General features: G+C 45.7%; 3 protein-coding genes across 3 annotated transcripts; all 3 read right to left on the reverse strand.

Annotated features, from left to right (window-relative positions):
• Positions 1-2907: 2907 nt before the first annotated feature.
• Positions 2908-3847, reverse strand: LOC5667126 (dynactin subunit 6). The gene is made up of 2 exons (XM_001688051.2): positions 3749-3847; positions 2908-3674 (listed from the first exon to the last, which is right to left on the reverse strand). Exons 1-2 carry the CDS (start codon positions 3766-3768, stop codon positions 3113-3115), a joined length of 582 nt encoding a protein of 193 aa, XP_001688103.2. The 5' UTR covers positions 3769-3847; the 3' UTR covers positions 2908-3112.
• A 238-nt stretch (positions 3848-4085) lies between these two features.
• On the reverse strand, positions 4086-21283 carry LOC1270158 (polypeptide N-acetylgalactosaminyltransferase 1). Its single transcript, XM_308833.5, has 5 exons — positions 19185-21283; positions 7224-7437; positions 6830-7140; positions 6657-6762; positions 4086-6588 (listed from the first exon to the last, which is right to left on the reverse strand). Exons 1-5 carry the CDS (start codon positions 19895-19897, stop codon positions 6064-6066), a joined length of 1869 nt encoding a protein of 622 aa, XP_308833.5. The 5' UTR covers positions 19898-21283; the 3' UTR covers positions 4086-6063.
• Positions 21284-22088: 805 nt separating this feature from the next.
• On the reverse strand, positions 22089-23770 carry LOC3290271 (alcohol dehydrogenase 1). The gene is made up of 5 exons (XM_061646190.1): positions 23157-23770; positions 22845-23078; positions 22594-22767; positions 22365-22522; positions 22089-22287 (listed from the first exon to the last, which is right to left on the reverse strand). The coding sequence occupies exons 1-5, from the start codon at positions 23391-23393 to the stop codon at positions 22167-22169; spliced, it is 924 nt and encodes a 307-aa protein (XP_061502174.1). The 5' UTR covers positions 23394-23770; the 3' UTR covers positions 22089-22166.
• Between the last annotated feature and the right edge of the window lie 177 nt (positions 23771-23947).

A 23947-nucleotide genomic window follows, 5' to 3' on the forward strand; every position in this document is an offset into this window, starting at 1 on the left:
TTGCATCGTACCCTGTTTCGTCGTCCTCAAAACGGCTGTATGTAGACGCTAATTGCTACTTAGTGTAACACAGTATTCCTCTTACCAAACGGCACCACACTTCACAACCAAACACGAAAGCTGCGCGTCATCACAAACATTTTCATTTTTGGAGTGAAAATTCCGTTCACCCTGGCGTACGCTAACACGGCGTGAAATTAAACTAGACACACACATACACACGCATACAGCGATCTGTTCACAAGCGCCTAACGAGCGGCAAATCCTGTGCAACGCACAGCTCACTTCACGTCACGGCTCACTTGATCAGACCGCAGAATGGAAAGAAAATGCATCTTGAAATGAAGCTGCATCATTCGGCGTTGCGTTAGCGCAAGCATTGGTAATGAGGAGAAAGGGAGGGTGTGCTTGGGAGTGTTGAAAATTAAATTTAAATTTTCATCTCATTAATTACCACCAACGAGCTGTGGCTGATGGCAAGAACGTGTGAAATTATAGCACGGATGCGTTGCGTGCATTTTCGCGCGCAGTGGAGGATTTGGGCAGCCTGCACGTGGCTGTACAGTGAAAAACAAATAAACACTGTTGGTTTTTGGCGTCAAATTGCCACTGTTGAGTGGTGGAATTTTAAGCATCATCGTGAATGACATAGAAGGGCAAAGTAAGCTCGTTACAGCATTAATTTGGTGCACACCAACTGCTTACGAACTGCACGCCATCTAGCGGTGGGTAACATTACTTAGCAACGTCTTTCCCCAAACAAACTTCTCTAAATTCAAACCATCAACCAACCCCCGGACAGCTTATGATTAAGTTATAGCCCTTAATAATCGCCAGCAAGACGCACATTTGCTGGCGGTATTCCCAACCGCAAAGTCAGCATCAAACGAGGCCGCCATCAAACGTAGTCCCTGTCTCTGCCATCACAAGCAACGGATATGCATCGTAAAATTTAAAGGAAACACACACATCATAAATTGAACCCCCTCCTCCACCCCCCTCAAACGTACGCGCACCCTCACAGGTGGCTTATTGAACTTTTAATAATTGCTTAAAATTCCTTCGTAAATTAATTTTGTCCCAACCTTCGAACAGTTTAGCGAGAAGCTTCCCACAGCACCACCACCAACAAACGATTGTGCCGCTGCTACCGCAGGCGATGATGCCAGACGGACCGACGGATCGGTCTGGAATGCCATCTGTGCATATTAATTACCCATCACGTCGGTCGGACTGCGCCTTTTTACGCTTGAATATTCTTTCACGGTGACACTTCATTCGCCCTTTGCGGAGAGCATGCGGTAGCGGTGGTACTGATGCTTCTGCTGTTGCGAATGGCAACCTGGAGATCTGGTGTCTCAGACAACGGGCAGCACAGTTACTGATTGGATGTTCTTTGTAGCCATGGCGGCGTCTGATGCCTTGCTGTGGCGTATCGTTTTTGCGCATTCTTCTCGCGTATTCTCGCGTATTTCCTCTGCATTTCACTAAGAAAAGGGCCATCGAAGGAAGCTTAGGTGCGGGCATTTCTGGGGTGTGAAGACTAGAAATCGCCTGTGACCTGAAATGTAATCTAGTTCGTGCAAATGCACGCAAAGCATTATTTAAACGTTATTTCAACGGACACTTTTTCATAGAGTTTTGTGGTTCAAACACCAGTTACACAATTAAATAGGGAGTATTATCTTAAAAGAATGTTTTATATTCCCTTTTTTCCCTACATATGGTTGATGAGGCTGACAATCTAGAGCATATTTGAATAATAGGTGGATTCTTCATGGAAGTTAAATTCGGATACTCCAAGAGCCAATATTTCTCAATTTTATGTTAAAATTACAAAGTATGTAAAGTTTAAGAATAAATATAATGTGTAAACAGTAGTGGTGGGTCAGAGTCGGAACCAAATCCGACCCGTTGTAGCAGCGATTTCGGGTCGAGTATTGAACCTACTTGGATCATTCGGGTCGACCCGAAATCGCTGCATCCACGGGTCGGACTGAACTTACCTTGGCCACAACCCGAACTCGCTGCACCAACGGGTCGATGTTAGTGATGTGCTCTTTGGAGCACACTCCACGACTCCGATCCGAATCCGGCTATTATTAGTCCGATTCCAACTCCGGCAAAATCCGAGCCACTAGTTCCACCTTGAGTCGAAGTCGTCTGGAGCTGTTCGTATTTGCTCGAAGTCGTTTGGAGTTGTCCGGAGTCATCCAGAGTCGTCCGGACACGTTCGGAATCGCCCAGAGTCACCTGGAGTCGTCCGGAGTCGCCTGAATTCTTTAGGAGTCATTCGGAGTCGTCCAAAGTCGATCGGAGTCGGTCGGAGTCAATCGGAGCCGTCTGGTGCAAATTGTTTGTGCTTGTGATCAGGCATTTCATTTCGTTGTGTGTGTTTTTTTTGTCTTTCACCTTGCGCGTGCACTTCGTATTCAGGCCTTTGTTTCGAAGGCCGATTCCGGACGACTCCGACTCCGTACGACTTCGAAAGACTCCAAACGACATCGGATAACTCTGGCTCCGAACGATTCCAGTCGACTCCACACGACTCCGAATCTGAACGACTCCGGACGACTCCAGGCGATTCCAAGCAACTCCGGATGATGCGGGACCAACCTTACGGAGACGGTTCCGAAATTATCGGAGTTGGATTGGAGTTGATTGTGGATTTTTTCCAACTTTACCCATCACTAGTCGGAGTCGCTTTTGCTTTCTTGCACCTACTGAACCTACTTGTACCTTTAGAGTCGACCCTAACGTCTGTGACCCGGATGACTCCGACCCGGTAGGATTGGGTCGACCCGCCCATGCCTAGTAAATAACCTTTTCCCAGTAAAATGAATAACGAGACAAAAACGTTGAAAAGATCTAAACATAAAATTATTATGAAAAAGGACCTCGTCATGATTCCACTGCAAGCAAGCTTTATTAAGTTAGCTTTCAAATTAAACCTTTAACGTTCGGCACGACGATTACACAAACATACTAATTGATTAAATTACTAAATAAACATGAAAAGCGAAAATTAAATGGAACGGAATATTCATGAAAACCTACACGCTAAGTGTGCACGACCCACAGTAATGAGTAACCTACATTTCCCCCGTTTGCTCTAAACCTGTTCCCGTGCCTTTTTTGGATCATAGTTGGCCTTCCGTAGATGGTGATAGTTGGGCAGTATCTTCCGCAAATAGTCCAGCTGTATCATTTGCGTTTTCTGCTTGTCCATCGCTTCCCGTTGCATGCACTGCGCCTCATAAACAATCGTCTTATCCGGCAGTGTTTGCTGACCAACTAGCCGGCACCCGGCACCGATAACGCACCCACTCCCAACGGTAACGTCCGCCGACACGTAGCTCTTGCACTCGAACACATTCCGTTCGCCGATCGAAAGTGCCTCCACCGTGCAACCTACCTCGAACACATTGTCCGGCCCGATTATCAGCGGCTTTGTCACACCTTCCGCCTTCAGTGCGCCGTGGTCCGGGTGATTCTCCGGTATCCGGTACCGCAACGTTGCGTACTCCTCCACGATACAGTTCTCCCCCAGCACGATCGGTCCCGACTCGGCAATGATGGTGGAGCACGGATGGATGACGCATCCGGAGGAGATCGTGATGTCACCCCGCAGATTGCTGTCCTCGCACACCATCGAGCGGGGCATTATTTTGAAGCTGAAACATAGCGTTTGAATGGTAGAGTTTCCTTCCTCGAGTGCAGATTATTCTAAAACAATGTAAAAACTTACTCATTTCGCACAATATTCATTTCGAACCTTTCCGGTCTGCTGTGGAGTTGGACGTAAACAGTAAATAAACCGTTGTTGACATTGCAAGCTGTCAAATCAGCTGTCAAAACCCCTGCACGGCTGTCCCGTATTGAACACGCGCGTGTGCAGTTCAAAATGACGTCATAGTAGGTGTTGCAGGGTTGCAATGAAAGAGACAACAATAGCGCGGAATCAAGAGGTTCGTTTTTTAATTTGAATTCAGAAACGTGGTACGAAAGATTGTTTCTCATACGAAGAGTTTCATTTTGGGTATAAAATAAGTGTTCGAATTTTCAAGAAACAAAGATAGAAAAAATATTTTTAAACAAATAGTTTATTGTAACAATTTTTCCCCCATTTCCTGTACACCAGTCTCCTTCAAAGTGCCAATTAATGTGGCAATCGATTTTTTCTGCTTTTATAATACACTTTTCCTTGCCTTTTCTCCCACTTTCTTTCCACTGCACAATTGATTTGATTTTGTGTGATGTTTTTACAATTCCTTTACAATTGCTCATCGAAGATCCTCTTACTAAGCAAGCGCGCTTCGTGGATGCGCATCGATGCATCATGGGAAAAAGCTCATTTGGCATTTGTGATGGCGCATTTTGGCAGAACTTAAGCATTATACTAAGCACGCTCTTTTACCGCATACACAGCTATGGATATTCTGACTGCCATCCACATACAATAATCAACACGCTTCATTTGCTGCATCTACCACGTGCATTTGCGTAATGCCACGTGGTACTGTTTTAACTTAAGTTCTGTGGCACTTTCGAGTTCTAGTTTTTTTGTTTTGTTTTTGCATTCTACGCTTCTTGCTAATTGGCTGCATAATGTGCGCTATTGACCACGCTCATCGGTGTAAGTACGGTATCCCATTTCCTTACATTCTAGTTTTTTTTTCTTCAATTTCCTAGCTGTGATGTGACTATTAAACGCTTCTGCAAAAGATCAGTTTAAGCTCGGTTGAGCTACAGCAAGATTATGGGTGCGTGATGTAAAAGATTCACAATTATTTGCCTTACAATAAAAAAAACCCTTTTTCATATCATATAACATCCCTAACGGTCGAAGTAATTGAGGAACCTAGTTTTTCGCTGTAGTCGTTCTAAAATCAAATAATTTTACGGAAGGGATGTTTTTATGTGCTCGTGTTTCGCACATGTGATGCATTTTAAACCATTCTGGTGAACGAATTAGTTTACCACTTGTCTGTGTCCTTACAGTTGGACGAATTAAATAATTACAATTTTTACCAACGGTATCCTATTATCCTTTAGTATTTGAGCGGTTGTTGTTTTTTTTCTAATCCCTTTCGAAAACGATTCAGGCCGAGTCTACGAGTAAATATGGAAGCAATAGCTGTCGAAATAAGTCTTACCAAATAATATCCGCTAGGCCAATGTAATGGTTGTCGGAACACAGTTTCTAAAAATCGTTCCCCCTTTCCTTCTGTTCCACCTTCAAGTTGGCTGAAAAAGCTGTAATTTTACATTTTGCACATCCAGTTTGGCCAGTCGATAGTTTTTTTTTTTTTGCTCACACGTAGTAGTCGAGACCTACTCTTACAACAATTCCGTCGGTAACAACGTTGTGATGATATTTTGCACCTCTTTCCACCTTTCCTCAATTGCAATACTTTACTACTGCCGGCACATTTTGCCACCTTCATTCGTCCCATTTGCAATTCCAGCAACGATCGAATGAATTTTCCTTAATGCTTTCTTGCCCATATTTAATACCCTTCCTGTTTATCCCTTTTTCCTAGCTAAGCCTTGCGATATCGTTCGTTCCTTGCCCCGTTTCTCACACTATTGCGCACGTGCTTTATACAACGCACGCAGGAGTTAAGCTTGTGATTTTTACACTATCAACCTTAACGAGGTATTATTGTTTTGCTTCCAGTCGAAGTACTCTTACTCGGGTAGCCGAGTAGTCGTTTATGTTTAGTCAGTGGTAGTAGAGTTCTATGTTTGACGCCTAGCAGTACCGATTGAGGAGCAATTAGGGTTGCGTACACAGATAACAAAATACACTCACACACGCACACACACATGCGGCCACTAAACAGATTCCTGATTTCTCTGGCCATTATTGCATACCTAAAAGACGCAAACATTCACGAAAGAGTCATACTTGAATCATGCTGCCAAACCACTCACAACAAGAGGAAGCATCAGTTCCAGCTTTCCCTTCCACACACACACACACACATACACTAGAGCCTGTCGGTTGTTGACGCAAATAAAACAATACGAATCGCTCTACCGATCCCCTCCCTCCCGTGTCTACTCATGTTGAAATTCCCACTTTTGTGTTTTAATTCCCGGATGACACGTTGCCACGTGCACGTAGCTTTTCGTCGAAAGGTCGCTACTGTCCAGGCACAGGCCCGACTGCTTGTGGCGCAGCTGCCGATGCTCGGTAAACTCCCACGTATCGTCGATATCTTCATCATCGATGCACGGTATCATCACGACGAACTTCGATTCCGACTTGCTTGCCTGCACCGTCGCGCAGCTGCGCTCGTTCCGCAGCACGTTGCGTTTCGTCAGCGAAAACAGTTGCGATGCGGACACTTCCGGCTTGAAGCAGGTGTAAATACCAAGGTTCCACGGTTTGTCCGCATTCTGCTGCAGCGTGTCGAGGCAGAGATTGTCCGCCTGGGAGGCCAACCGTCCGAATGCGCGCACATTGCGCGTCGGGATGAACTTCTCCGGGTACACGTTTTTCATGTACCAGTCGAAGCTTTTGCAGTGTAGCTTTTCGCGCAACACTTTCCGGTGCGTAACGTCACCGAGCTCGGGATGATCCTACGAAGAAGGGGGAAGAGCATGATTAGTAAAGGGAAAAATGGGAATTCAACCATGCAAACACTTACTTTCAGATCCGGTCGATTCAGGTAAAGCAGCTCGACGTAATCATCCATCCATACGATCGCCATCCGTACCGTGTTAATACCGTGCGTATCACGATTATTGGGGAAACTGTGGAAAGGGCAACATATTTCAAAATCAAACATTCATCCCCTAAACGCACACCTGCGACACTTACGAGTAGGGGTGGAAATCGCGGAAGATGTGTCCAATGCGCGAGCAAGGAATCGTCTCCAGTGTACCACCGCACTGCCACACCCGGAAGGACATTTCCAGATTCTCTCCACCCCACCCGTCCATCTGCTCGTCGTAGCTGCCAATGTCCCAGAAGTAATCGCGCGCTATCGCAAACAACCCACCCGCCATCGTCGGACTGTACGTGGGACAGATCTCCAGATCCTTTTCCGCACATTCGCGCTTCTGCCGCTCCCGCTCGCGCTTCGTCACATCATGCCAATCGAAGTGGCCGTCCCAGGTGAATCCACCAATCTAGAAGTAGAAGCAGAATTGCAGATTGCATGTTAATCTTCTTTGCAATTTGTTTGTTTTACGTGACGTGATCGCACACCTACCTGGAAATCGTTGTAGTCGTTGGTGCTGTAGTAGAAGTTTTTCGCCTCGATCACATCGATGATCGGCACCAGGACGCTCGTGGGCGACTCCTTGATCCGCTCGAGCAGTGGTTCCAGCCACTGCACCATACACTCACAGTGCGCATCGAGGAAGACTAGTACGTCGGCTTTCGCTAGCCTGGCACCGGCTAACCGTGCCCTTATTAATCCGACCCTGCAAATAAAAAAAACGAAGCAAAATCGTATTGTTTGAATAAACCCCAGTACGCAAGCACAACATAAATCTTGTAAATTAGATTGTTTTTTGGACGCTTAAACAAAGAAAGAGGAAAACCCTCCCCCTCCCCCAATGAGTTCACACATCGTGTCACGGTTCGCTTAACCCTTGGCCTAGCCGTCATTCCAATCTCAGCCAGGTTTATTGTTGAAAAAGACTATTGTTTGCAATCAGACCGTTTTCGGACCGGAGGAAAACGAAAAAAGAGTCCATTTCCTTTCCCTCTTACGAGCGGACGGACTGGAGTAATAAATACCGCCCAATGCATCTTAAATTTCGCCATTCGCACATAGCTGAATTTATGTAATCCTCTTCCAGGCGGGCCGTGCACCCTCATCGTGGGTCACTGAAGGTGACGCGCTGAAGACGCGAAGAAGACGGCTGCGTTTCCCGTGGCTGCACATTGCTGCAACCGATTTCGCACCTTTGCAAACGATCATTCGTCCACGGGCCACGAAACCCCGTCATTAATTTCACTTTCATATCAACTAGCGGTGGGCCCATTGTTGTGGCCGGGACGAAACCGACAGACTATGAATGTTAAAGGTGACATAAATTTTGAGCTTTTTTTGTTTGATTTTCCGCTTAGCAAATACAGCTCAAATAGCTCAATTCACACAATTGGAGTGGCTTCCTACCTCCATCTTCCCTTATTAGGATAGCTTTATAAGGAAGAGGAATAAAGAAAAGGTGATTAGATTAGTGTGTCATTTCATTCGTAAACGTAAAGGTAGTTGAATTTCCCCGTATTGCGCTCTGGTTGAGTTCAACAGTGCAAAACAGATGCACTTTGGTGGAACGGAGAAAATTGCCTATACCCAACAGCTTGATTGTCCACGGCTAACGAGCAAGAAAATTCTAGTACAAAATGATAATGTCTAATAAATTGTCCCTACCCTACCGCGATTTGGTTAATGCAACTCTTTTGTCAGATACCACACATTAACAGTTAATGAACCGACGTATGGTGCCAACGAGCCTTAAATAGTTCACGCAAATAATCGTTTTTAATAGACCGTGTTATGTGAAAATAACAAGTTTATGATAGAGTCATTTCCACCAGAAAAAACTGCTCTAATTTCATTTAAAATGATAAAATAAAACCTGCATTAGCATGAGGTTGCCCCCGTAACATCTTTTTAATGTCCTCCTTCTGTAGCGAAACTCGTTTAAAACGTGACTCGTTGCAGCAGAATAGAAAAACGGGAGAGAGAGCCAGGAAATCTATTTAAATCGATATTCAATTGCCAATTGACACCGAATCCGGTCAACTACTTAACGATGTAACGCACATGTGCCCGCTGTGCGCATCGATATGATGCCGACGGGTATTGAATTTGATGCCAATTCCCTGGCTCTACGTAGGACTGGATGATATCGGATTTTAAAATAATGTTCATTCCACATTTTCCGGCAAAAGAAGCAACGGGAATTGCAATACGATCTAATTGGTATGATAATATGGCATCTCACCAGATTGAACTGTTGTAATAAAAACGATCGGAAAACTGGCACTAATTGGCAGGGAATGGAGATAATATGCTGAATGCATCTGATTCTCCTTTCTTTTTGTTAATTATCTATCAAATTACTACATTTTCTACACTACTCATGCAACTCATGCGTTTTTCCCTCTCCCACTCCGGTCTATGCAGTTATAGGATCAAAGCGATTCTCGAGTGACATATAAAACAGAGAATCTATTATGCAAATTCTGCACAGCTAGAACCGGATACTTTGGCCCTAAAAGGTTGATGCTTTTCCCATACGCTTTTTAGAATATCATGCATGCATCGGCTAAACGAGGAATGAACACAGACGGTGCCACAAAGAATTCTGTTTCCATATTCAAAATTCGAAGAACGGCGTGCGATGATGAAAACAGCAAGACCTACTGTTGAACATTCCATCATAGGGGCCAACACTTTCACGACTTCAAACATTTGCTTTTTTTATTTATTTATTTTTTATTATGCAATTTGACATTTGGCCGACTGAAATTGTGTCAACACGTCATACAAAAAACACACACATACGCACCAATCTTCACCCCGAAAGTAGGTAAATAAACGGTTAATCGTAGTGTGTTCGAAGCGGTACGCAACAGCATTAGAGCAGTGCCTAACCTGTATCGATCAAAGGCCCCATCTCAAAGGCATCAGTGAGAAATAGAGATGTGCACACTGAGTAAGAGAGCGAGTTAGTGAGTGAACTGAAACCTCCAATTGAATGTATGGATTCAACTCAGTACGAAGAATTTCTATGAATCACTTGCTCTATTTGCATCATTTTTATGTTCTGAATGATTAGAATCCCAAGAGAGCTAGCCAATTACCTTGCGAAGAGAGATAGTGAGTTGCATCCTAAAAAGACGGTTCACTTGTCGGATCACAGAGTGAGTGAATCGAATCTCAAAGAAGGAAGAAAAAGAAGATGTTTATTTTTTGTATGATTCTTGAGTCTTGAAGATTTTCTTAATATTTCGTATGTATCTTTATGAAGAATAATTCAAATATCTATAGTTACTCTTTCACTCTGATTTAAATAACTGATTTCTAATCCAAACACTGTACCTGGAAGTAAAATGTCAACGATATAAGTTACTATTCGGCACAAAGAATGATTAAATAAAATCCCGAAAAAGTCTGTAGTTAGACAAAGAGAGAAAGAATTTTGAAGGCCAAAAATGTTGATCCAGAGTGTGAGTCAGTTGGATCCTACAAGAGTGAGTCACTAGTCGAGTCACAGAGAGTAAGTGAGTTGAATTCGAAACTAGTGAGCCACGAGTCGGGCCAAAGAGTGAGTTTTGTAAATCCCAAAAAAAAGTGAGTCATTAGCAATGTGAAGCAAAACTTCAACCAAACCAAGATGACCCAGTGTCTTTGCTAAAGCATTTACTCAACCATAAAAAACGGTAAAGACATGTGTTTAAGGCTAATTTCATACACGACTGTAATTAGGTTGCGCCGGGTAAAGTTGGGGCGTTTTATCGCAAATCAACCGTCCCTCCGTTTGACGCATTCGATATCGCGGGTGGTAATCACGTATTTATCTTGCATACTTTATCATTACCAGACCGGAGAGGAGCAAAACAGGCAAACCAGGAAAGATTGGCGGGACGACGTAAACAAATCGACCGTATAATTTATGATGCGATGTTACAGATAAAGACTGTTCTAATGCAACAAGTTTGACGTTTGATAATTGCTCCAGCTTAACCCCGATTTTGGCAGCACTTTTTATGTAGATGTCCCCTCGTAGTCCGCCCTAGTTAGTGAGTAAAAAGTGAAAACCCCACAAAAGCTCAGCCCAGTTGCGACAACACTGACAAGTAGTTGCAAAATTTTCCCTGTTTCTCACTGTGTCAAAGAGATGCTTGTCACCACGGTGGAACGCTAGATGATGTCTCTCAGCCCGCCATGCCCCTAGAACTAGTTTTGCAAGCATATCGGGGGTACTAAAAATTTACATTTTATCAACCACACGATACGCGATGCGAAAGGGGGAAAGATTGTATCCGTTGGAACGAGTTAGGTTTGGCCTCGAAAAAAAAGAACCCCAATGCCAATGTTGCTGTGCCACACCAGCCGGATGATAGTAGCGAAGACGACGACGACGACGACGCGTGATGATGCGGTTGGCATAATTAACCGCCACTCAAACCCACACCAGGGTGGAAGCGCGGAATTGAGATCACACAGGGTGTCTTTTTCCTTGTGGTTTGGGCTGTTCTTGTATTTTTTGGGGTCACTGGTAAGAAGGAAGGTTGGAAGAAAGTAAGAAAGCAAGGTAGCTACTGCTTAAGATCGCTTAAAGCTTTCTCTTTTACCCTGCACACACACACTTCGTGAATGTGGTTTCATGGTATGCAAATTCTGTGTCCACCTTTCCTACACATCCTTTCTGCGCGTTACTGCACCGCAAAGCTTGGTCGCCCAGCGGCGCATCGATTGGACCGGTTCTATCACAGCTGAAGGGGCAAACCCCAAACGAAGATGAGGCACACCACTCCACCGCATAACTGCAATGTTGTGTTCCTGTTTGTTCCATAGCAGAAGCGTCCAACACACGGCTGAAGATCTGATTGGGGGTACAAGCCATTTCCCCTTCCGCTAAACGAAACGGCCGCAACGGCGCACACCAGCCCATCGACTCTCCTGTGTCAACGACAACTAGTACGTACAACGACACACGTGGCGAACTAGCGAACGCCGCAGAAGCGATAAATAATAGCTGCGGCCACCGATCGCGCAGATCGCACACTCGATTGCAACACAGTAGCGCGCTGCAAACCCCCAATGATTGATTGTTGTTCCCGACAACGGTGGTACATTGTGATCATATCGCAGGGATATGGAAGTGGGTAGCACATGATTGCACACCACAGGGTTGTGGACGTGGCATGTGCTGGATCGGAGCATGATGGTCGATCATCTGCAACTTCAGCTGCAATCGTTCGATAAATCTGATGTTTTGCAATTCGGATTCGTTGGAACTGCGGAGAACACACACTCCCACCTGTCCCAAACTGTTTGACTATTTGAACAGCTGTTTTTTTGAAGGCCTAATACCAATTGAATAAACGATTGCTGCTTGCAGGCTGCAATAGCATTGACGTCATTGGTACACAGTGAAATATCTGTAAAGTGTAGTCTCTGCTAGATGAATTGTTTCTATAAGATGAAGATTTTGAAGGTCCCGTCATATTCGATACATTTTTACATTTAAATCTCTCTAATATGAATTTTCAAGGTGACCGTCAGCTTCGAGAGATATCCATCCATGAGAGCCCAAAACTTCATCTTAGAGAATTTCGACTGCCAAATCGCAACCTGCTGCTTGGAGGATATTCGCCTGAGAGATACATGCATCTTGAAGAGATATAAAATATATGGAATATGATGGGACCGTCAAAATGTTCATCTTAAAGACACAAATCATCTTGAAGAGACTACATCTTAAAGCCCGCTTTAGAGCCCCAGTGAAATTGAACGTGAAATGAATGGTTTTTCTGCTATATTTCAATAAATTTATATCAGAATTTGGCTTATTTCACACCAAAAGAAAGTATATTCAATTCCCCAACTATGCATGATATTGATATTAATAAATGAAATGCATTTCCTTGTGATTCCCCGCTTGGTTCACGGTGAAAAAATACGTGTACGATAAGCCAAATTCGGATACAAATTTATTGAAATATAGCAAAATAACCAAAATTTCACGTTCACTTTCACGCAACCTTAAGGTCGCTTTAGGTGTTTGATTTTGGTTTTTCCTATATTTCATTGATTATTTGTCAGAATATGGCTTATCTTACACCACAAGAAAGGATATTCAATTCCCCAACTATTGAATTAACCAATATGTGGGGCTCTAACGCGGGCTTTAGAAAATTTTTACTGAGCGAGCTTTAGAGAGATGTTAGGGCTTCGTAAAGTTGTAAAATTTAACAATAATCAAGCATTTATCCCACAAAAACGGAATATTAGACTTGATTAGTCACCATGCAGTCACAGACAACTGATCTCTTTTGTCGCGATCAGCTCGAGTTGGTACTTGGATATTGTTCCTCAAAAACGACATTTACTGTCCAGAATTGAGAACATATCGCTGTAAGCATCTTTGTTCGCTTGCAGTACACAACTAAAACATCTCTTGCTAATACAAAACCCCTTTTTCTTCGTAGAAAACAACCATCTCGATCCATGTTTAGATGAAGCAAATCTACGGTACGGCCACTAATACCCCAATGTATGCTTGTGTGGCCATCATGTATGTCATTGGATGTTTTCCCCATCCAAAAGCGGCATCGCAAACGATGGAACGGGGAAACACAAACCTAACTCGATCAACATTTCAAGGCGATCGACTTTTCGTGACTTCGGATCATTCGCCATCCTCCACACAGTCCGGTTCGAGCCATCTTTTCTCGCTTTGCACAAATCGTTGTCATCTTCCAACCACGGAGAAGTTCAAACGGAGAAGCCCCTTAAACTGCACAAGTGAACTCCCCCCCTGCAAAGCTTACCGCCACCACAGACCGATCGTCGTGATCGTAGCCAGCCTAGCCGCGCGTCAATGTCGTGAAGAGGATCAAACAGCATAACCGCGTGGAAAGCACCGCGTGGAAAAAGGCCACCTTCAAAAATTGTGCCCAACACACCAGCGTATGAATGCACACGGCGGATGTTTTGGGGCCGGGGCCTATTAAACGGACCGGTTTGTGTGTCGCCATACGCTTGTGTGCGTGTGACGGCGTGTGTAGGAACGGTACCGAATTTAAATATTTATGCTTATGAGCGCCTTGCGCTGAAGACGAAGACGACGACGACGACGACAGGGTGCGTGTGTTTGTGTGGGCCGCTCGAACGCATCAACAGCTCGCGATCTCCAGCTTTGGGCTTGCCCGGCCGAGTCTTTCCGAGTTCAAGGTGTGTGCAGAAGGCATTAGCGTTTGACACTACGGCGGGATGGCATTCTGCGACGGTTTTAACAGCGCGGCGTTGGCACACGTCATGCCTGTCGGTTGACTCATGGCATTCTTGCGTGTGGGTAGATAGCGTAACCAACGTGACTATCGGAACAGGCAACTGCCATTAGCTGAAAACGGATGAGATGCGTATAGATTAATCTTTCTACGAACGGCAAACCGCTTCGTTTGGGTACAATTTAGATGTTGGAATTAATGTTTCAAGATTTTTCCGAAATTGGAAAGTTGGAAGGTGACATTTACACCATTCACCTACTTTCATGTTCCGCGTGTCACGTACGACGATATGAACCAAAAAAAAACAACATTTACACATAACATAATTGTATGCTTACGTTCTTTGACACGATGAAACGTGCTACCAAGAATTAGAAAGTTAAACATCTCCCGTTGTGATGGTGCTTTTCGGTTTTTGCAGAAATAACTTGACCCTCGCGGCACGCAGCCATTCACCGATTCGTGTCCCGTTAGCACAACAAACGGTGTCACGATGGCCAATGGTGGCCAACGATGCTTCGAGAACACTGTTGCCAGAAACTTATGCAATGCATACATCTTGGATGCCGATTTGCTCGATAGTCGTTGCGTAGTAACGCCCTTCGTTAAGATTGAGTAACTGAAGGCAGTAGGCCGGGTGGGTTTTACTTTCAATCGAACAACACACTCACTCAACACCATCAACAATAAAAAATGGCTTCACTCAAGCGTCGTCCACACCTTAACAGCAACAATTGGAGCAGCAAATCGAGTAAGATCGAGCCGGTGGGTGATGTGTGTTGAATAATTTAGCCATCGATGTGTGATGGACAAAGCATCAGGTGGTAAACACATGACACTGTGGGAACGTGAATATCTCATCACCGCAAAAAAGGAACACCCCGAGACTCATAAGTTTGTGATTTCTTTTCTACACACAAAAAAGGACCTCAACTCATCAGCAAAGGCACGCACACCTTTGGGGGCAACCTTGCGGCCCTACCAGGTTCACCAATTTGATGAGCAAATTGTTGCACCATGCACGCACACACACACACGTTGGGAGATTGTTTTGCAGACTGGCTGGCTGTCATTTGCCTTTCCTTTCCATCGTTTTTCCCCCGAAGTCATGGCATGCTTCGCCCCAAAAGCCACGCAGCAGCAGCACGCAAAAATACCTTCCAAACTAGCCGGCGCGTAGTGAAAGCGCGCAACTATCATTTTTCTCAAGAAGCGTACACCGAAAGCGAGTAAATCCCGCAAAGGGTTACACTTACGCCGTGGTCCGTTTTGTCAAGGTGTACACATCAGCTGCCATCAGCTCAGTGATTGTCCAAATTCAACCGTGCGTGTAAAGGTATGGCGGTTGCAGTGAAGATGGCCACCCCATCGGTTAGTGTCGTGTCAGGCCGCACAAACTAACGATTTCGTGATGTTGCACTACGGCTGTAAGTACAACGACCAGTACAGGATAGGTGGGATGGAAATTTGACCACTAATTTCATTGCAGCATATCCCATATCCCATCCTCACATAGGTCAGTTTTAAGTACTGAGCTCAAAGAGCGGAGGGTCATTAACCACGGCGCAAATGTCAGGATCAGCAATTTGGCAACAACCAAAAAAAGGAAAGTCCAGCAAATTTGGAGGCTTTTCTCTTCATATTAGCGAGAGCAGAAAGCAATTTCTCACACGCCGTGAATTACCTTCTGTCCCCAAAGTAAATGAACACTTTCAATGAGGTGTAAAGAATGGAGCATTATGTGAAGATCGCCTGAAGTTTTTTTTAGATAATCTGACCTTCATCGTCAGATAAAAGGGGAGGAAGAAAGGATAGAAAATGGAATCTCATCCAATTATGAGAGGGATGCCAAGACCTTCCCGGCCAAGGTGGGACTTTTGAATGCAACGCCAAGACGGAGCGACGACACACGATCGTTTGCTTGCGAACCGGACAGTCGCAGAACAATAGCAACATTAGTGTACTTTCCCATTTCTTTGTCGTATCGCGGCGGCATTAGATGTAGCTGCTCGTAACATAAACCTCGGTACGGCAGTTGTGTGTGGCTGGCAGTTTTCCTTTAACGATCGGTAATAAAACAGCAAATATTCTATTTCACCCATCGCACCCAATGGATCGCATCATATTCGCACACACACATGATCGGTTCGTTCGGTTAGCGAGCCGAACGATCTCCCTTTGCCTATTTCAAACATTTTGTGGGGAAAGTGGAATGGAAACTCGTGGTGAGGCAAACAGTAGCAATTAAAACGGTGCCGGTTAGATTATTTACAATCGCACGCCTGCCACACGTGGTACAATAAACACAAGACAGTGGAGCTGGAGGCCAAGCCCGAACCATGTTGTAAAATATGAAAGATGCAGTTAGATTAACAGTGATGTTGTTAAAGTGAGTACAATGTTACAATAAGGTTAGCGACTGACCAAAACGATCTAACACAACGTAGTAAATGTCCATCCAAAGCAATAAAAAATGATGCACAATGCATCCCAATTACACTGCCACTAACAAGCAAACAACGGGTCAAAAAATGCATTAACCATTTCTTTAACAGTATTACAATTCCCACGGATCAGGTGCATTAAGCAGGATTGAACATTATTTAACAATTAATTAGCGTTTAGTACACATTTGACGTGGATGGGCGTACCACTCAATGGGCACTGCAGGAAAAGGGCTCTCTAGAAAGCATTAGCTCTGGCTGGCTGGCTGATAAGTATCAATAAAAACCATCCAGGCTCCCTCGGAAGCGAAACGAACGATGATCAAGGCGTGCGCTCGCCGAGTGAGCCGAATAAGTAATTCAACCATTGCAAACACAATTGCTTAACACCGGCAGTAAATGTTTATCTTATCGGGTTTAATTCACTGCCAGTTTCATCCCACCCCCCCACCCCGTACACACTTGCGACGTGGCAGGGCAGCGCCTGTACGGGACGCAACCCGAAGACCCGATCGCACCTTTGGTAGCGCGTGCGGCGTGGAAATTAGCTCCATTAGGCAAGCTAGAAAAGTAACCGACTCATCGTGGGCCGTTTCAGTGAACTTCTTCTTCTTCTTCTTCTTATGGGAGGGAAGGAAGAGGCGGAAAGAGAAAATGAAAAAGTGTAGTGATTACCAAAGCGTTAAGAAGCTTAGCCGTGTTGTTGGTTGCCATTCCCGCTATAGGCTCCCAGCCCGCGGACGATCGCTCGTTCTAAGATAGCTAAGACCGATATAGCGTTGGTAAACATTCGAAGGAAAGACTGCTTTCCCTTCGTGCGTTGATCTAGTGGTCTGAGTGGTGCCCCATTTTACGTGGTCGTCGTGGAGTTTGTTTTCCTCTTTTCGTTGACCAAACCACACTAAGTCCATTCCAGCCGTCTGACTGGGTAAGCCGTCCCGAAAAAGACTTGGCCCAAAGCCAAGCCAAAACAAAGAGACGAACGCACGAATGTGTCTTGTGTCTCTTCTGAGGCAGTAACGAGAACGTTCCGACCGCACGACAAGATGGGGTAACGTTGAAAGTAGTGATGGGAAAAATGAAGTTTTGGTCGGAATTCGCCTCTGGCTAGCTTCGTAGTGCTTTTGAAATCGATTCCGGATAGTAGTTCTGGAATCAGTTGCCGGAATCGATTCTGAAATCGGCCATTTGTGGAGTCAATCCTGATTCCGTTACCAGGGCAAATTACGATTCCCTAGTCCATTTCGATTCTGGAGCCGATTCTAATTCCACACCCGCTTCCGATTCCGGAATCGCTTTCGGAGCCAACTTCGGAATCGGCTCCGGAATCAGCTCCGGAATCGGAATCGATTCCCGCATTGAAATCGGTTCTTGAATTGATTGCGAACACGGACACAGAATTGGGTATTTCCGATTCCGAACTCCCGCCACTATCTGGCTGGCTTTCAACTAGTTCCGATGCTGGAATTGATTCCGGAGCCAATTCCCAAAATCGACCTGGGACCTTGACTCCAGAGTTGGAATTAGCTGAGATAAGAATAAGAAGTTTCAGAAGCGAAAACATTCCGGTAATCTCCATAAGAATGGATCGTTTACAAGTAAGTTTGATTGACTCAAAACGTCTATTCTTATGGAGATGCCGAAACCGACTTCGATTTCCAAACCGATTCTGATTTCGGAGCCAATTCCGATTCCAGAGCCGATTTCGATTTCGGAACCAATTCAGATTCCGGAACCAACTCCGGAGGCGATTCCGATTTCAGAGCCGATTCCGATTCTGGAGCTGATTTCGGAATTGATTCTGGAAACTGATTCCAGACTTATTATCTGGAATCGATTCCAGAATTCCGACGAAAACTTCAATTTTCCCATCCTTACAGCCAGAGCAAGTGATTTTGACGGACAACGTTGGCCAAAAAGCTGGAACGCGTCCATCCAATTATGGAGAGATGGCGAATTTGCACGCATCTAGAAGTTGATGAACCTTTTCTACGGCAAGCGTGAGCATTTTTAGCATTATTTGTATTTGGTTATTGGATTTCGAACACAATAAAGTTGCCCCAGTGCGTGAAGGAAGCGTTTTTTTTGTGTGCCAAAAATCTGGTTTGCTCTGAAAAACTGTAAAAGAGATCATATGAAAACAGGTTTTACAATTCCCAGCTTCCCCCTGCAACCAGAATGAAACAAATGAAATGACCACAATTAACAACTAAAAAACAAAAACCTAAAAAAAAGCTGGCTAATTATAACAATACAAGCGTTTATGTAGCGAAACGAAGCGGGAAGTCGGTAATCGAGAATCGGCCCTTAAGAAAGGCAGCGCACATAAAGAATACTCCCGTCACTCGGCACTTTGGCCTTGGCCGTGGTGGGGCCGCGATGGGAAAAAAGCTCACACACCGGTCCCAGTGGCTGATGACGTGGAGAAGAGCGGAAACAATCATCAAACAAACACATCATTCGTGGCGCGTTGTAAGAAAACCCCCCAAAAAAACAACCAGCCTTCCCTCGCCCCGTGCAAGACAGCCACAAACGACGCTCTGGAATCGGCGCGCCTCTGCTTGTGTGTGTGTGTGGTGTGGAGTGACGTGAGAAATGAGTCAACGGTAGAACCGTACGCGGGCGCGCGCTCGCGCTACCTTCCACCCGGATACGTGGCCATCCGCGCGTGCAGCACACTGTGTGCGTACGAGCGTGCACACATTTAACGCGTGGTCTTCCAAGTTTCATGGATTGCGTGGAACACTTACCGCTGTCGCTGCCGGAGCACCTTCACCTTCGCCGGCAGCCGGGTCCGGACGTAGTAGTCCAGCTTGCCCTTCAGCTCCACGTTGGTGCTGCCGTCGTCGACGAGAATGATCTCGCGCAGCAGCCGCCCGTCGGCCGTGTTCAGCACGCTGTGGACCGTGCGCAGCAGCACCGAGTACGGTTCGTTGTAGAAGATGATGATGACGTTGGTCGAGGGCAGGCCGGTCAGGTCGTAGTGCTTGCGCTTGCAGGCCGGATGCCGACCGTCCGGTGGTGTCCGGTTGTAGCTCAGATGCTCGCTCAGCTCCTCGTTCAGTGCGATCGTGGCCAGCTGCTTTTCGCCGATCTCCTTCGCGTCGCCCGTCAGCTCGACGCCCTCGCCATTGTTGCCGAGGCCGGGCCGCTGCTTGGCCAGGTCGGCCAGCACGAGCCGCTCGAACAGGGCGTCCCCGCTCGGCGGCAGGGCCGGCAGCAGGTTGCCCTTGTTCAGGGGCCCGCCGGCGGCCGCTTCGGCCGCCGCCAGCAGCTCCAGCCGGTTCACATCCAGCCCTAGCTGGGCCAGCGGTTTCGCCTGCTCGAGGGCCGGGCTGCCGAGCGAGTTCGGCGAGCCGTTCAAGTTCTTGAAGTAGAACAGCACGAACAGCCCGAGCACCAGCAGCAGCAGCACGCGCGTGTACAGATTGCGCCGTATGCTGAGCCCGCCGCGGAAGAACATTGTGCCCGCCGCTACCTAACACTACCTCCTTGCGGTGTATTGACGCTCCCTGCCTTTTAAAGCAGGCTTCTTGTTCACTCTCTTTCTCGCTCGCTCCCGGTCAGCTACAGTAGCAACGAGATGCCTTCCTTCCGCCCAGCACGATCATCGAGACATTCGGCGCTGTCGCACGCTGCTTCCGGGTTGCGCCTTCTCAATTCTGGTTCTGGTTCTGTTAGTGTGTACAAATTTTCCGCTTCCTTTCCTGGCTTCCCTATTCTCGTTTAGCCGAGATATCAATCAAATTCGATGCCACGCACGCCACACAGCTGCTTGACATTTCCGACGACGAGGTGTGACGAGACGACGACGGGACCGTGTGCTTTGGCAGATGTTCAGAATTCTATCAACAAAGTCGCAGCAACCGCTGGCTATTTGCTTCCTCTTCACACTCAGCGGAATAATTATCGCACTGTTTTGCTTTTGCACTCTTCGCAGCATCCAAAAAAAGCACATCAATTGATGGCAAACATTCCCTATTCTCTCTGTGATGTTTGGTTTCGTGTTTTCGTGTTGCTTTAAAAAACTACACCATGATAAGGATGTGGTGTGCCCCTTTGCTTGACCGAAGATGCATGCACTGCAGCAACATGTGCCCGCGTGTGAGTGCGCGCGTGTGTGTGTGTGTGCGGTTGCTACAGACTCCCTTTCTCTTCGCCAGTTTCAAGGACGGATGCACAAGCGCATTGATGAGCAAGATTTCAATAACACCTGTCGAAGGAACCGCTGGAATTTCCCGCAGAGAGCGATTGGGACTCGGACCACAAACGCGCACACTATCACACTGCCCTGGTGGCCCTTCAACTAAACAGAAAACAATAAACCAACAAGCTTCCGGGGGCTATCAACGGAGACGGGAGCAGTAAACAACGGAGACGGCCGCAATCGCAACACACACGACGTAAGAACGACGTAATTCCTGTTTCCCCACTACACTGCCATTGCACAGAATTTTCACCTTCGGTAATATGCCGGTATAGTGCAAAACACTTGCTAAAACAACCTATCACGAAAATGGTTAGAACCTTTTTGGCTGCTGGAAGAACTGGAGTTGGATCACTTGTTGGAGTTGGTTTCTCGTGCAGCCACTTTCTACGCTCCCGGGACTCCCGCGGGTAACTCGATTCTGCTCGGTCTGCCGTTTTTCGGTGCGCTTACCAGACGGAAAACGGGTTTTTTTTTCTTCTTCTTAGCACTAAACCACCGCTAAACCCCCCGCACACGCACTCATCCCGGCACCGTGTGTATAACCAAAAAAATCAACAAAAAACAGGGACGCGAGCAACCTGCGAGACACCTCCGCTCGGGACGGGGTTGAAAAACTGTTTGAACAATGAAGCAACTGACAGCGAGCAACGCAACCCTCCTCCGTCCGAAACGTAAACAAAACTGCCCGATTGGCGTTAAGGTGCCTTGCCATGTAGCGTTAACAGTGCGAGAGAGAAGGAAAGTCTTGTGTTGAGGGGATTTTTTTTTGTACAAGAAGATTTTTCAATAGGGTTCTTCATGTTTGTGAGTGGAAAACACTTGACACAATTTAATGTAAATCCATTTTTTAATTTTATTACAGTTGGTCCGAGAAAAGAGGGGAAATTTCACGTACAATTCCCAAAAGCATTTGCACACCCTGCGGAGACACCCTGTGTCATGCTGGCAATATTTGTTCTTTGGGTATTTGATGTTTTGACAATATCGCATTTCGACTGTTTTCGATTTAAATGCACATTTTCAAAAAACTAAGCAAAAATTGGTAAGAATAATGAACTTTTCACAATAATTTACGCAAAAAGCTCTCTCAACCAATGCGATTCTATCGTTTTCTATTGCATGCAGTACAAGATGTGAATTAGCTCAGCAAGAACAGATCAAAGGAGGCGAAATTAATGGAGAAATTGTTGTCCAAAGACCTTTCGGACGAATTAGGAAGATATTGCAACTGTAATACACGACGAAATAAGCGCCAAAATCAAGAACATGGAATTATGAAGACAAAAGTAAACTATAGGTATGTTTTTAACTTAACGGTCTAATACAGACTCTACTGGAATATTTCTACATTAATCGCCCCTGTAAATAGTTGATGGCGGTTCGAAGAAGGATCAAACGCATAGATATTTTCTCATCGCATGGAACCGAGTTAAAAACGTAGTCGTACCAATATCCACATTTATTTTGCCTCAATATAATGTATTTGGAATATCCTTTCTGTACTCTTATGCAACACACATACTCACAAAAACCGGGACGCTGGGTAGGAATGAATTTCGATTTTACCATCGTTACAGATCCAAGTCGACCCGTTGTCTCCCTCAACGATGGCCTGCACTATGCAAGCTCCAACGACATCAGGGCTAGCAGGGGGTGAAATAAGAAACGAAATTCTATAATTCATTGCCGTCCCAAAAACAAAAAGTACCCAAACTCTTACCTTTGCGGCGCATACGGATGTTTAAATTCGCGAAACATCGTTTGCAACACCTCGATCTCAATCGACAGTGAGCGGCAGTTTTCAAACATCCGAGTACGCGTCCCACCCGGACAGATGATGATAAACTTGACGCCAGTTTCGCTGTACACAGGTTCAACCTGCCGGTTCAATTAAGTAAGGTTCGATAAGTTGCGGGCGTAGCTAAAAAAACGATCAGCCATACGCTTACCCCCAGCGATCGTGTGAACCCAATTAAGCCGTGCTTCGATGCACAATAGGTGGGAAGAAATGGGATCGGTTCTAGCCCTGCTGTTGATGCCACATTCACTATAACGCCACCCTTGCCACCCTTCGCCCGGGACATCAAGTTCAGCGCAATGAGGCATGAGTTGATCACTCCCGTCTTTCGGATAAGGATAATCACGTGGTATCAGCTATTAAAGTCCACTTCTTATGGTGATCTGCGACCGATCCACTTACCAAATTAACGCCGATCAGTTTATCGGGCACTTCACTCTCAACGATGCCGGCCGAATTCACCAAGATATCGATCGAGCCCAGCGCCTCGCTGATGTCCCGCTCCAGCAGCTGCTTCAACGCCGCACGATTCGAGATGTCGCAGATTTTGCAGAGTATCAGCGCATCGCGACCGCTTTCTTTCAAACACGACAGATTGGAATCGGTCAGCTCCACCACATCAACGATGCACAGTTTCTGTAGCAATTTTTATATAATCATTATTCCCACGAACCATTCGCCTCGCACATTAACATTTAAAAGTGTGATGTTCACCTTCACTCCCTGCCTGAGCAGATGCTGCCCTATTGCCATTCCCATGCCACCGCAGCCACCAAAAACGACCGCACTTTGACCCGCCAGAGACATGCTGAGATCGGTTGAACTGCTGCACTGGCAATTGATTGTCGTTTTTTTCACCTTCACTTCCACTTCCGCGGCTGTAATCGGATAGGACGGTGCAACTGCTACGAACGGTGAATGATGAATGCATGCTCCATCTGAGATGCACATTTTATTTTGTTGGTACAGTACAGTAACTACCTATACACCACGCCACCATTCCTAACCGCATACCCCGGTGGTTCCGCAGCAAGGTGAACCGCGCTAATTAATTGCTACGCTGACTTGGTTTAGGTACACGCGCATTTGATAAGCACTCACATAACTGCAGTACTACTCTTTGCTCACAACCTAGGATAATAGTGGGGGGGAGGGGCGCCAACGAAGTTCTAAAACGGGTTTAAACAGGCAACACGCAAAACTACAGTCGTTAACAATAGACTGAATCGTATCCTGGTATCTCTATTATGGTTAAAAGATACTGCTCATCTGAGTCTGTAATAAGGAGTCGCCAACTCTTAACTGCAGCATTCTGCTTTAACACACAGACAAAAAAGAACAATAAATTACAGCTTACAAGTGTGAAACATTAGGCAGCACGCTGGCAACATCAAGAAACGAAGTTCTTAAAAAAAACATTCTGAAGGAGGGCATCAGTGCATTATAACAAATTAAATTGCATTTTAACGCCCACATTATTTCTACTATTTGACATAATTGATCAT

The sequence above is a fragment of the Anopheles gambiae genome, chromosome 2 (assembly GCF_943734735.2).
Source record: "Anopheles gambiae chromosome 2, idAnoGambNW_F1_1, whole genome shotgun sequence".
In the NCBI taxonomy this organism is placed as follows: domain Eukaryota; kingdom Metazoa; phylum Arthropoda; class Insecta; order Diptera; family Culicidae; genus Anopheles; species Anopheles gambiae.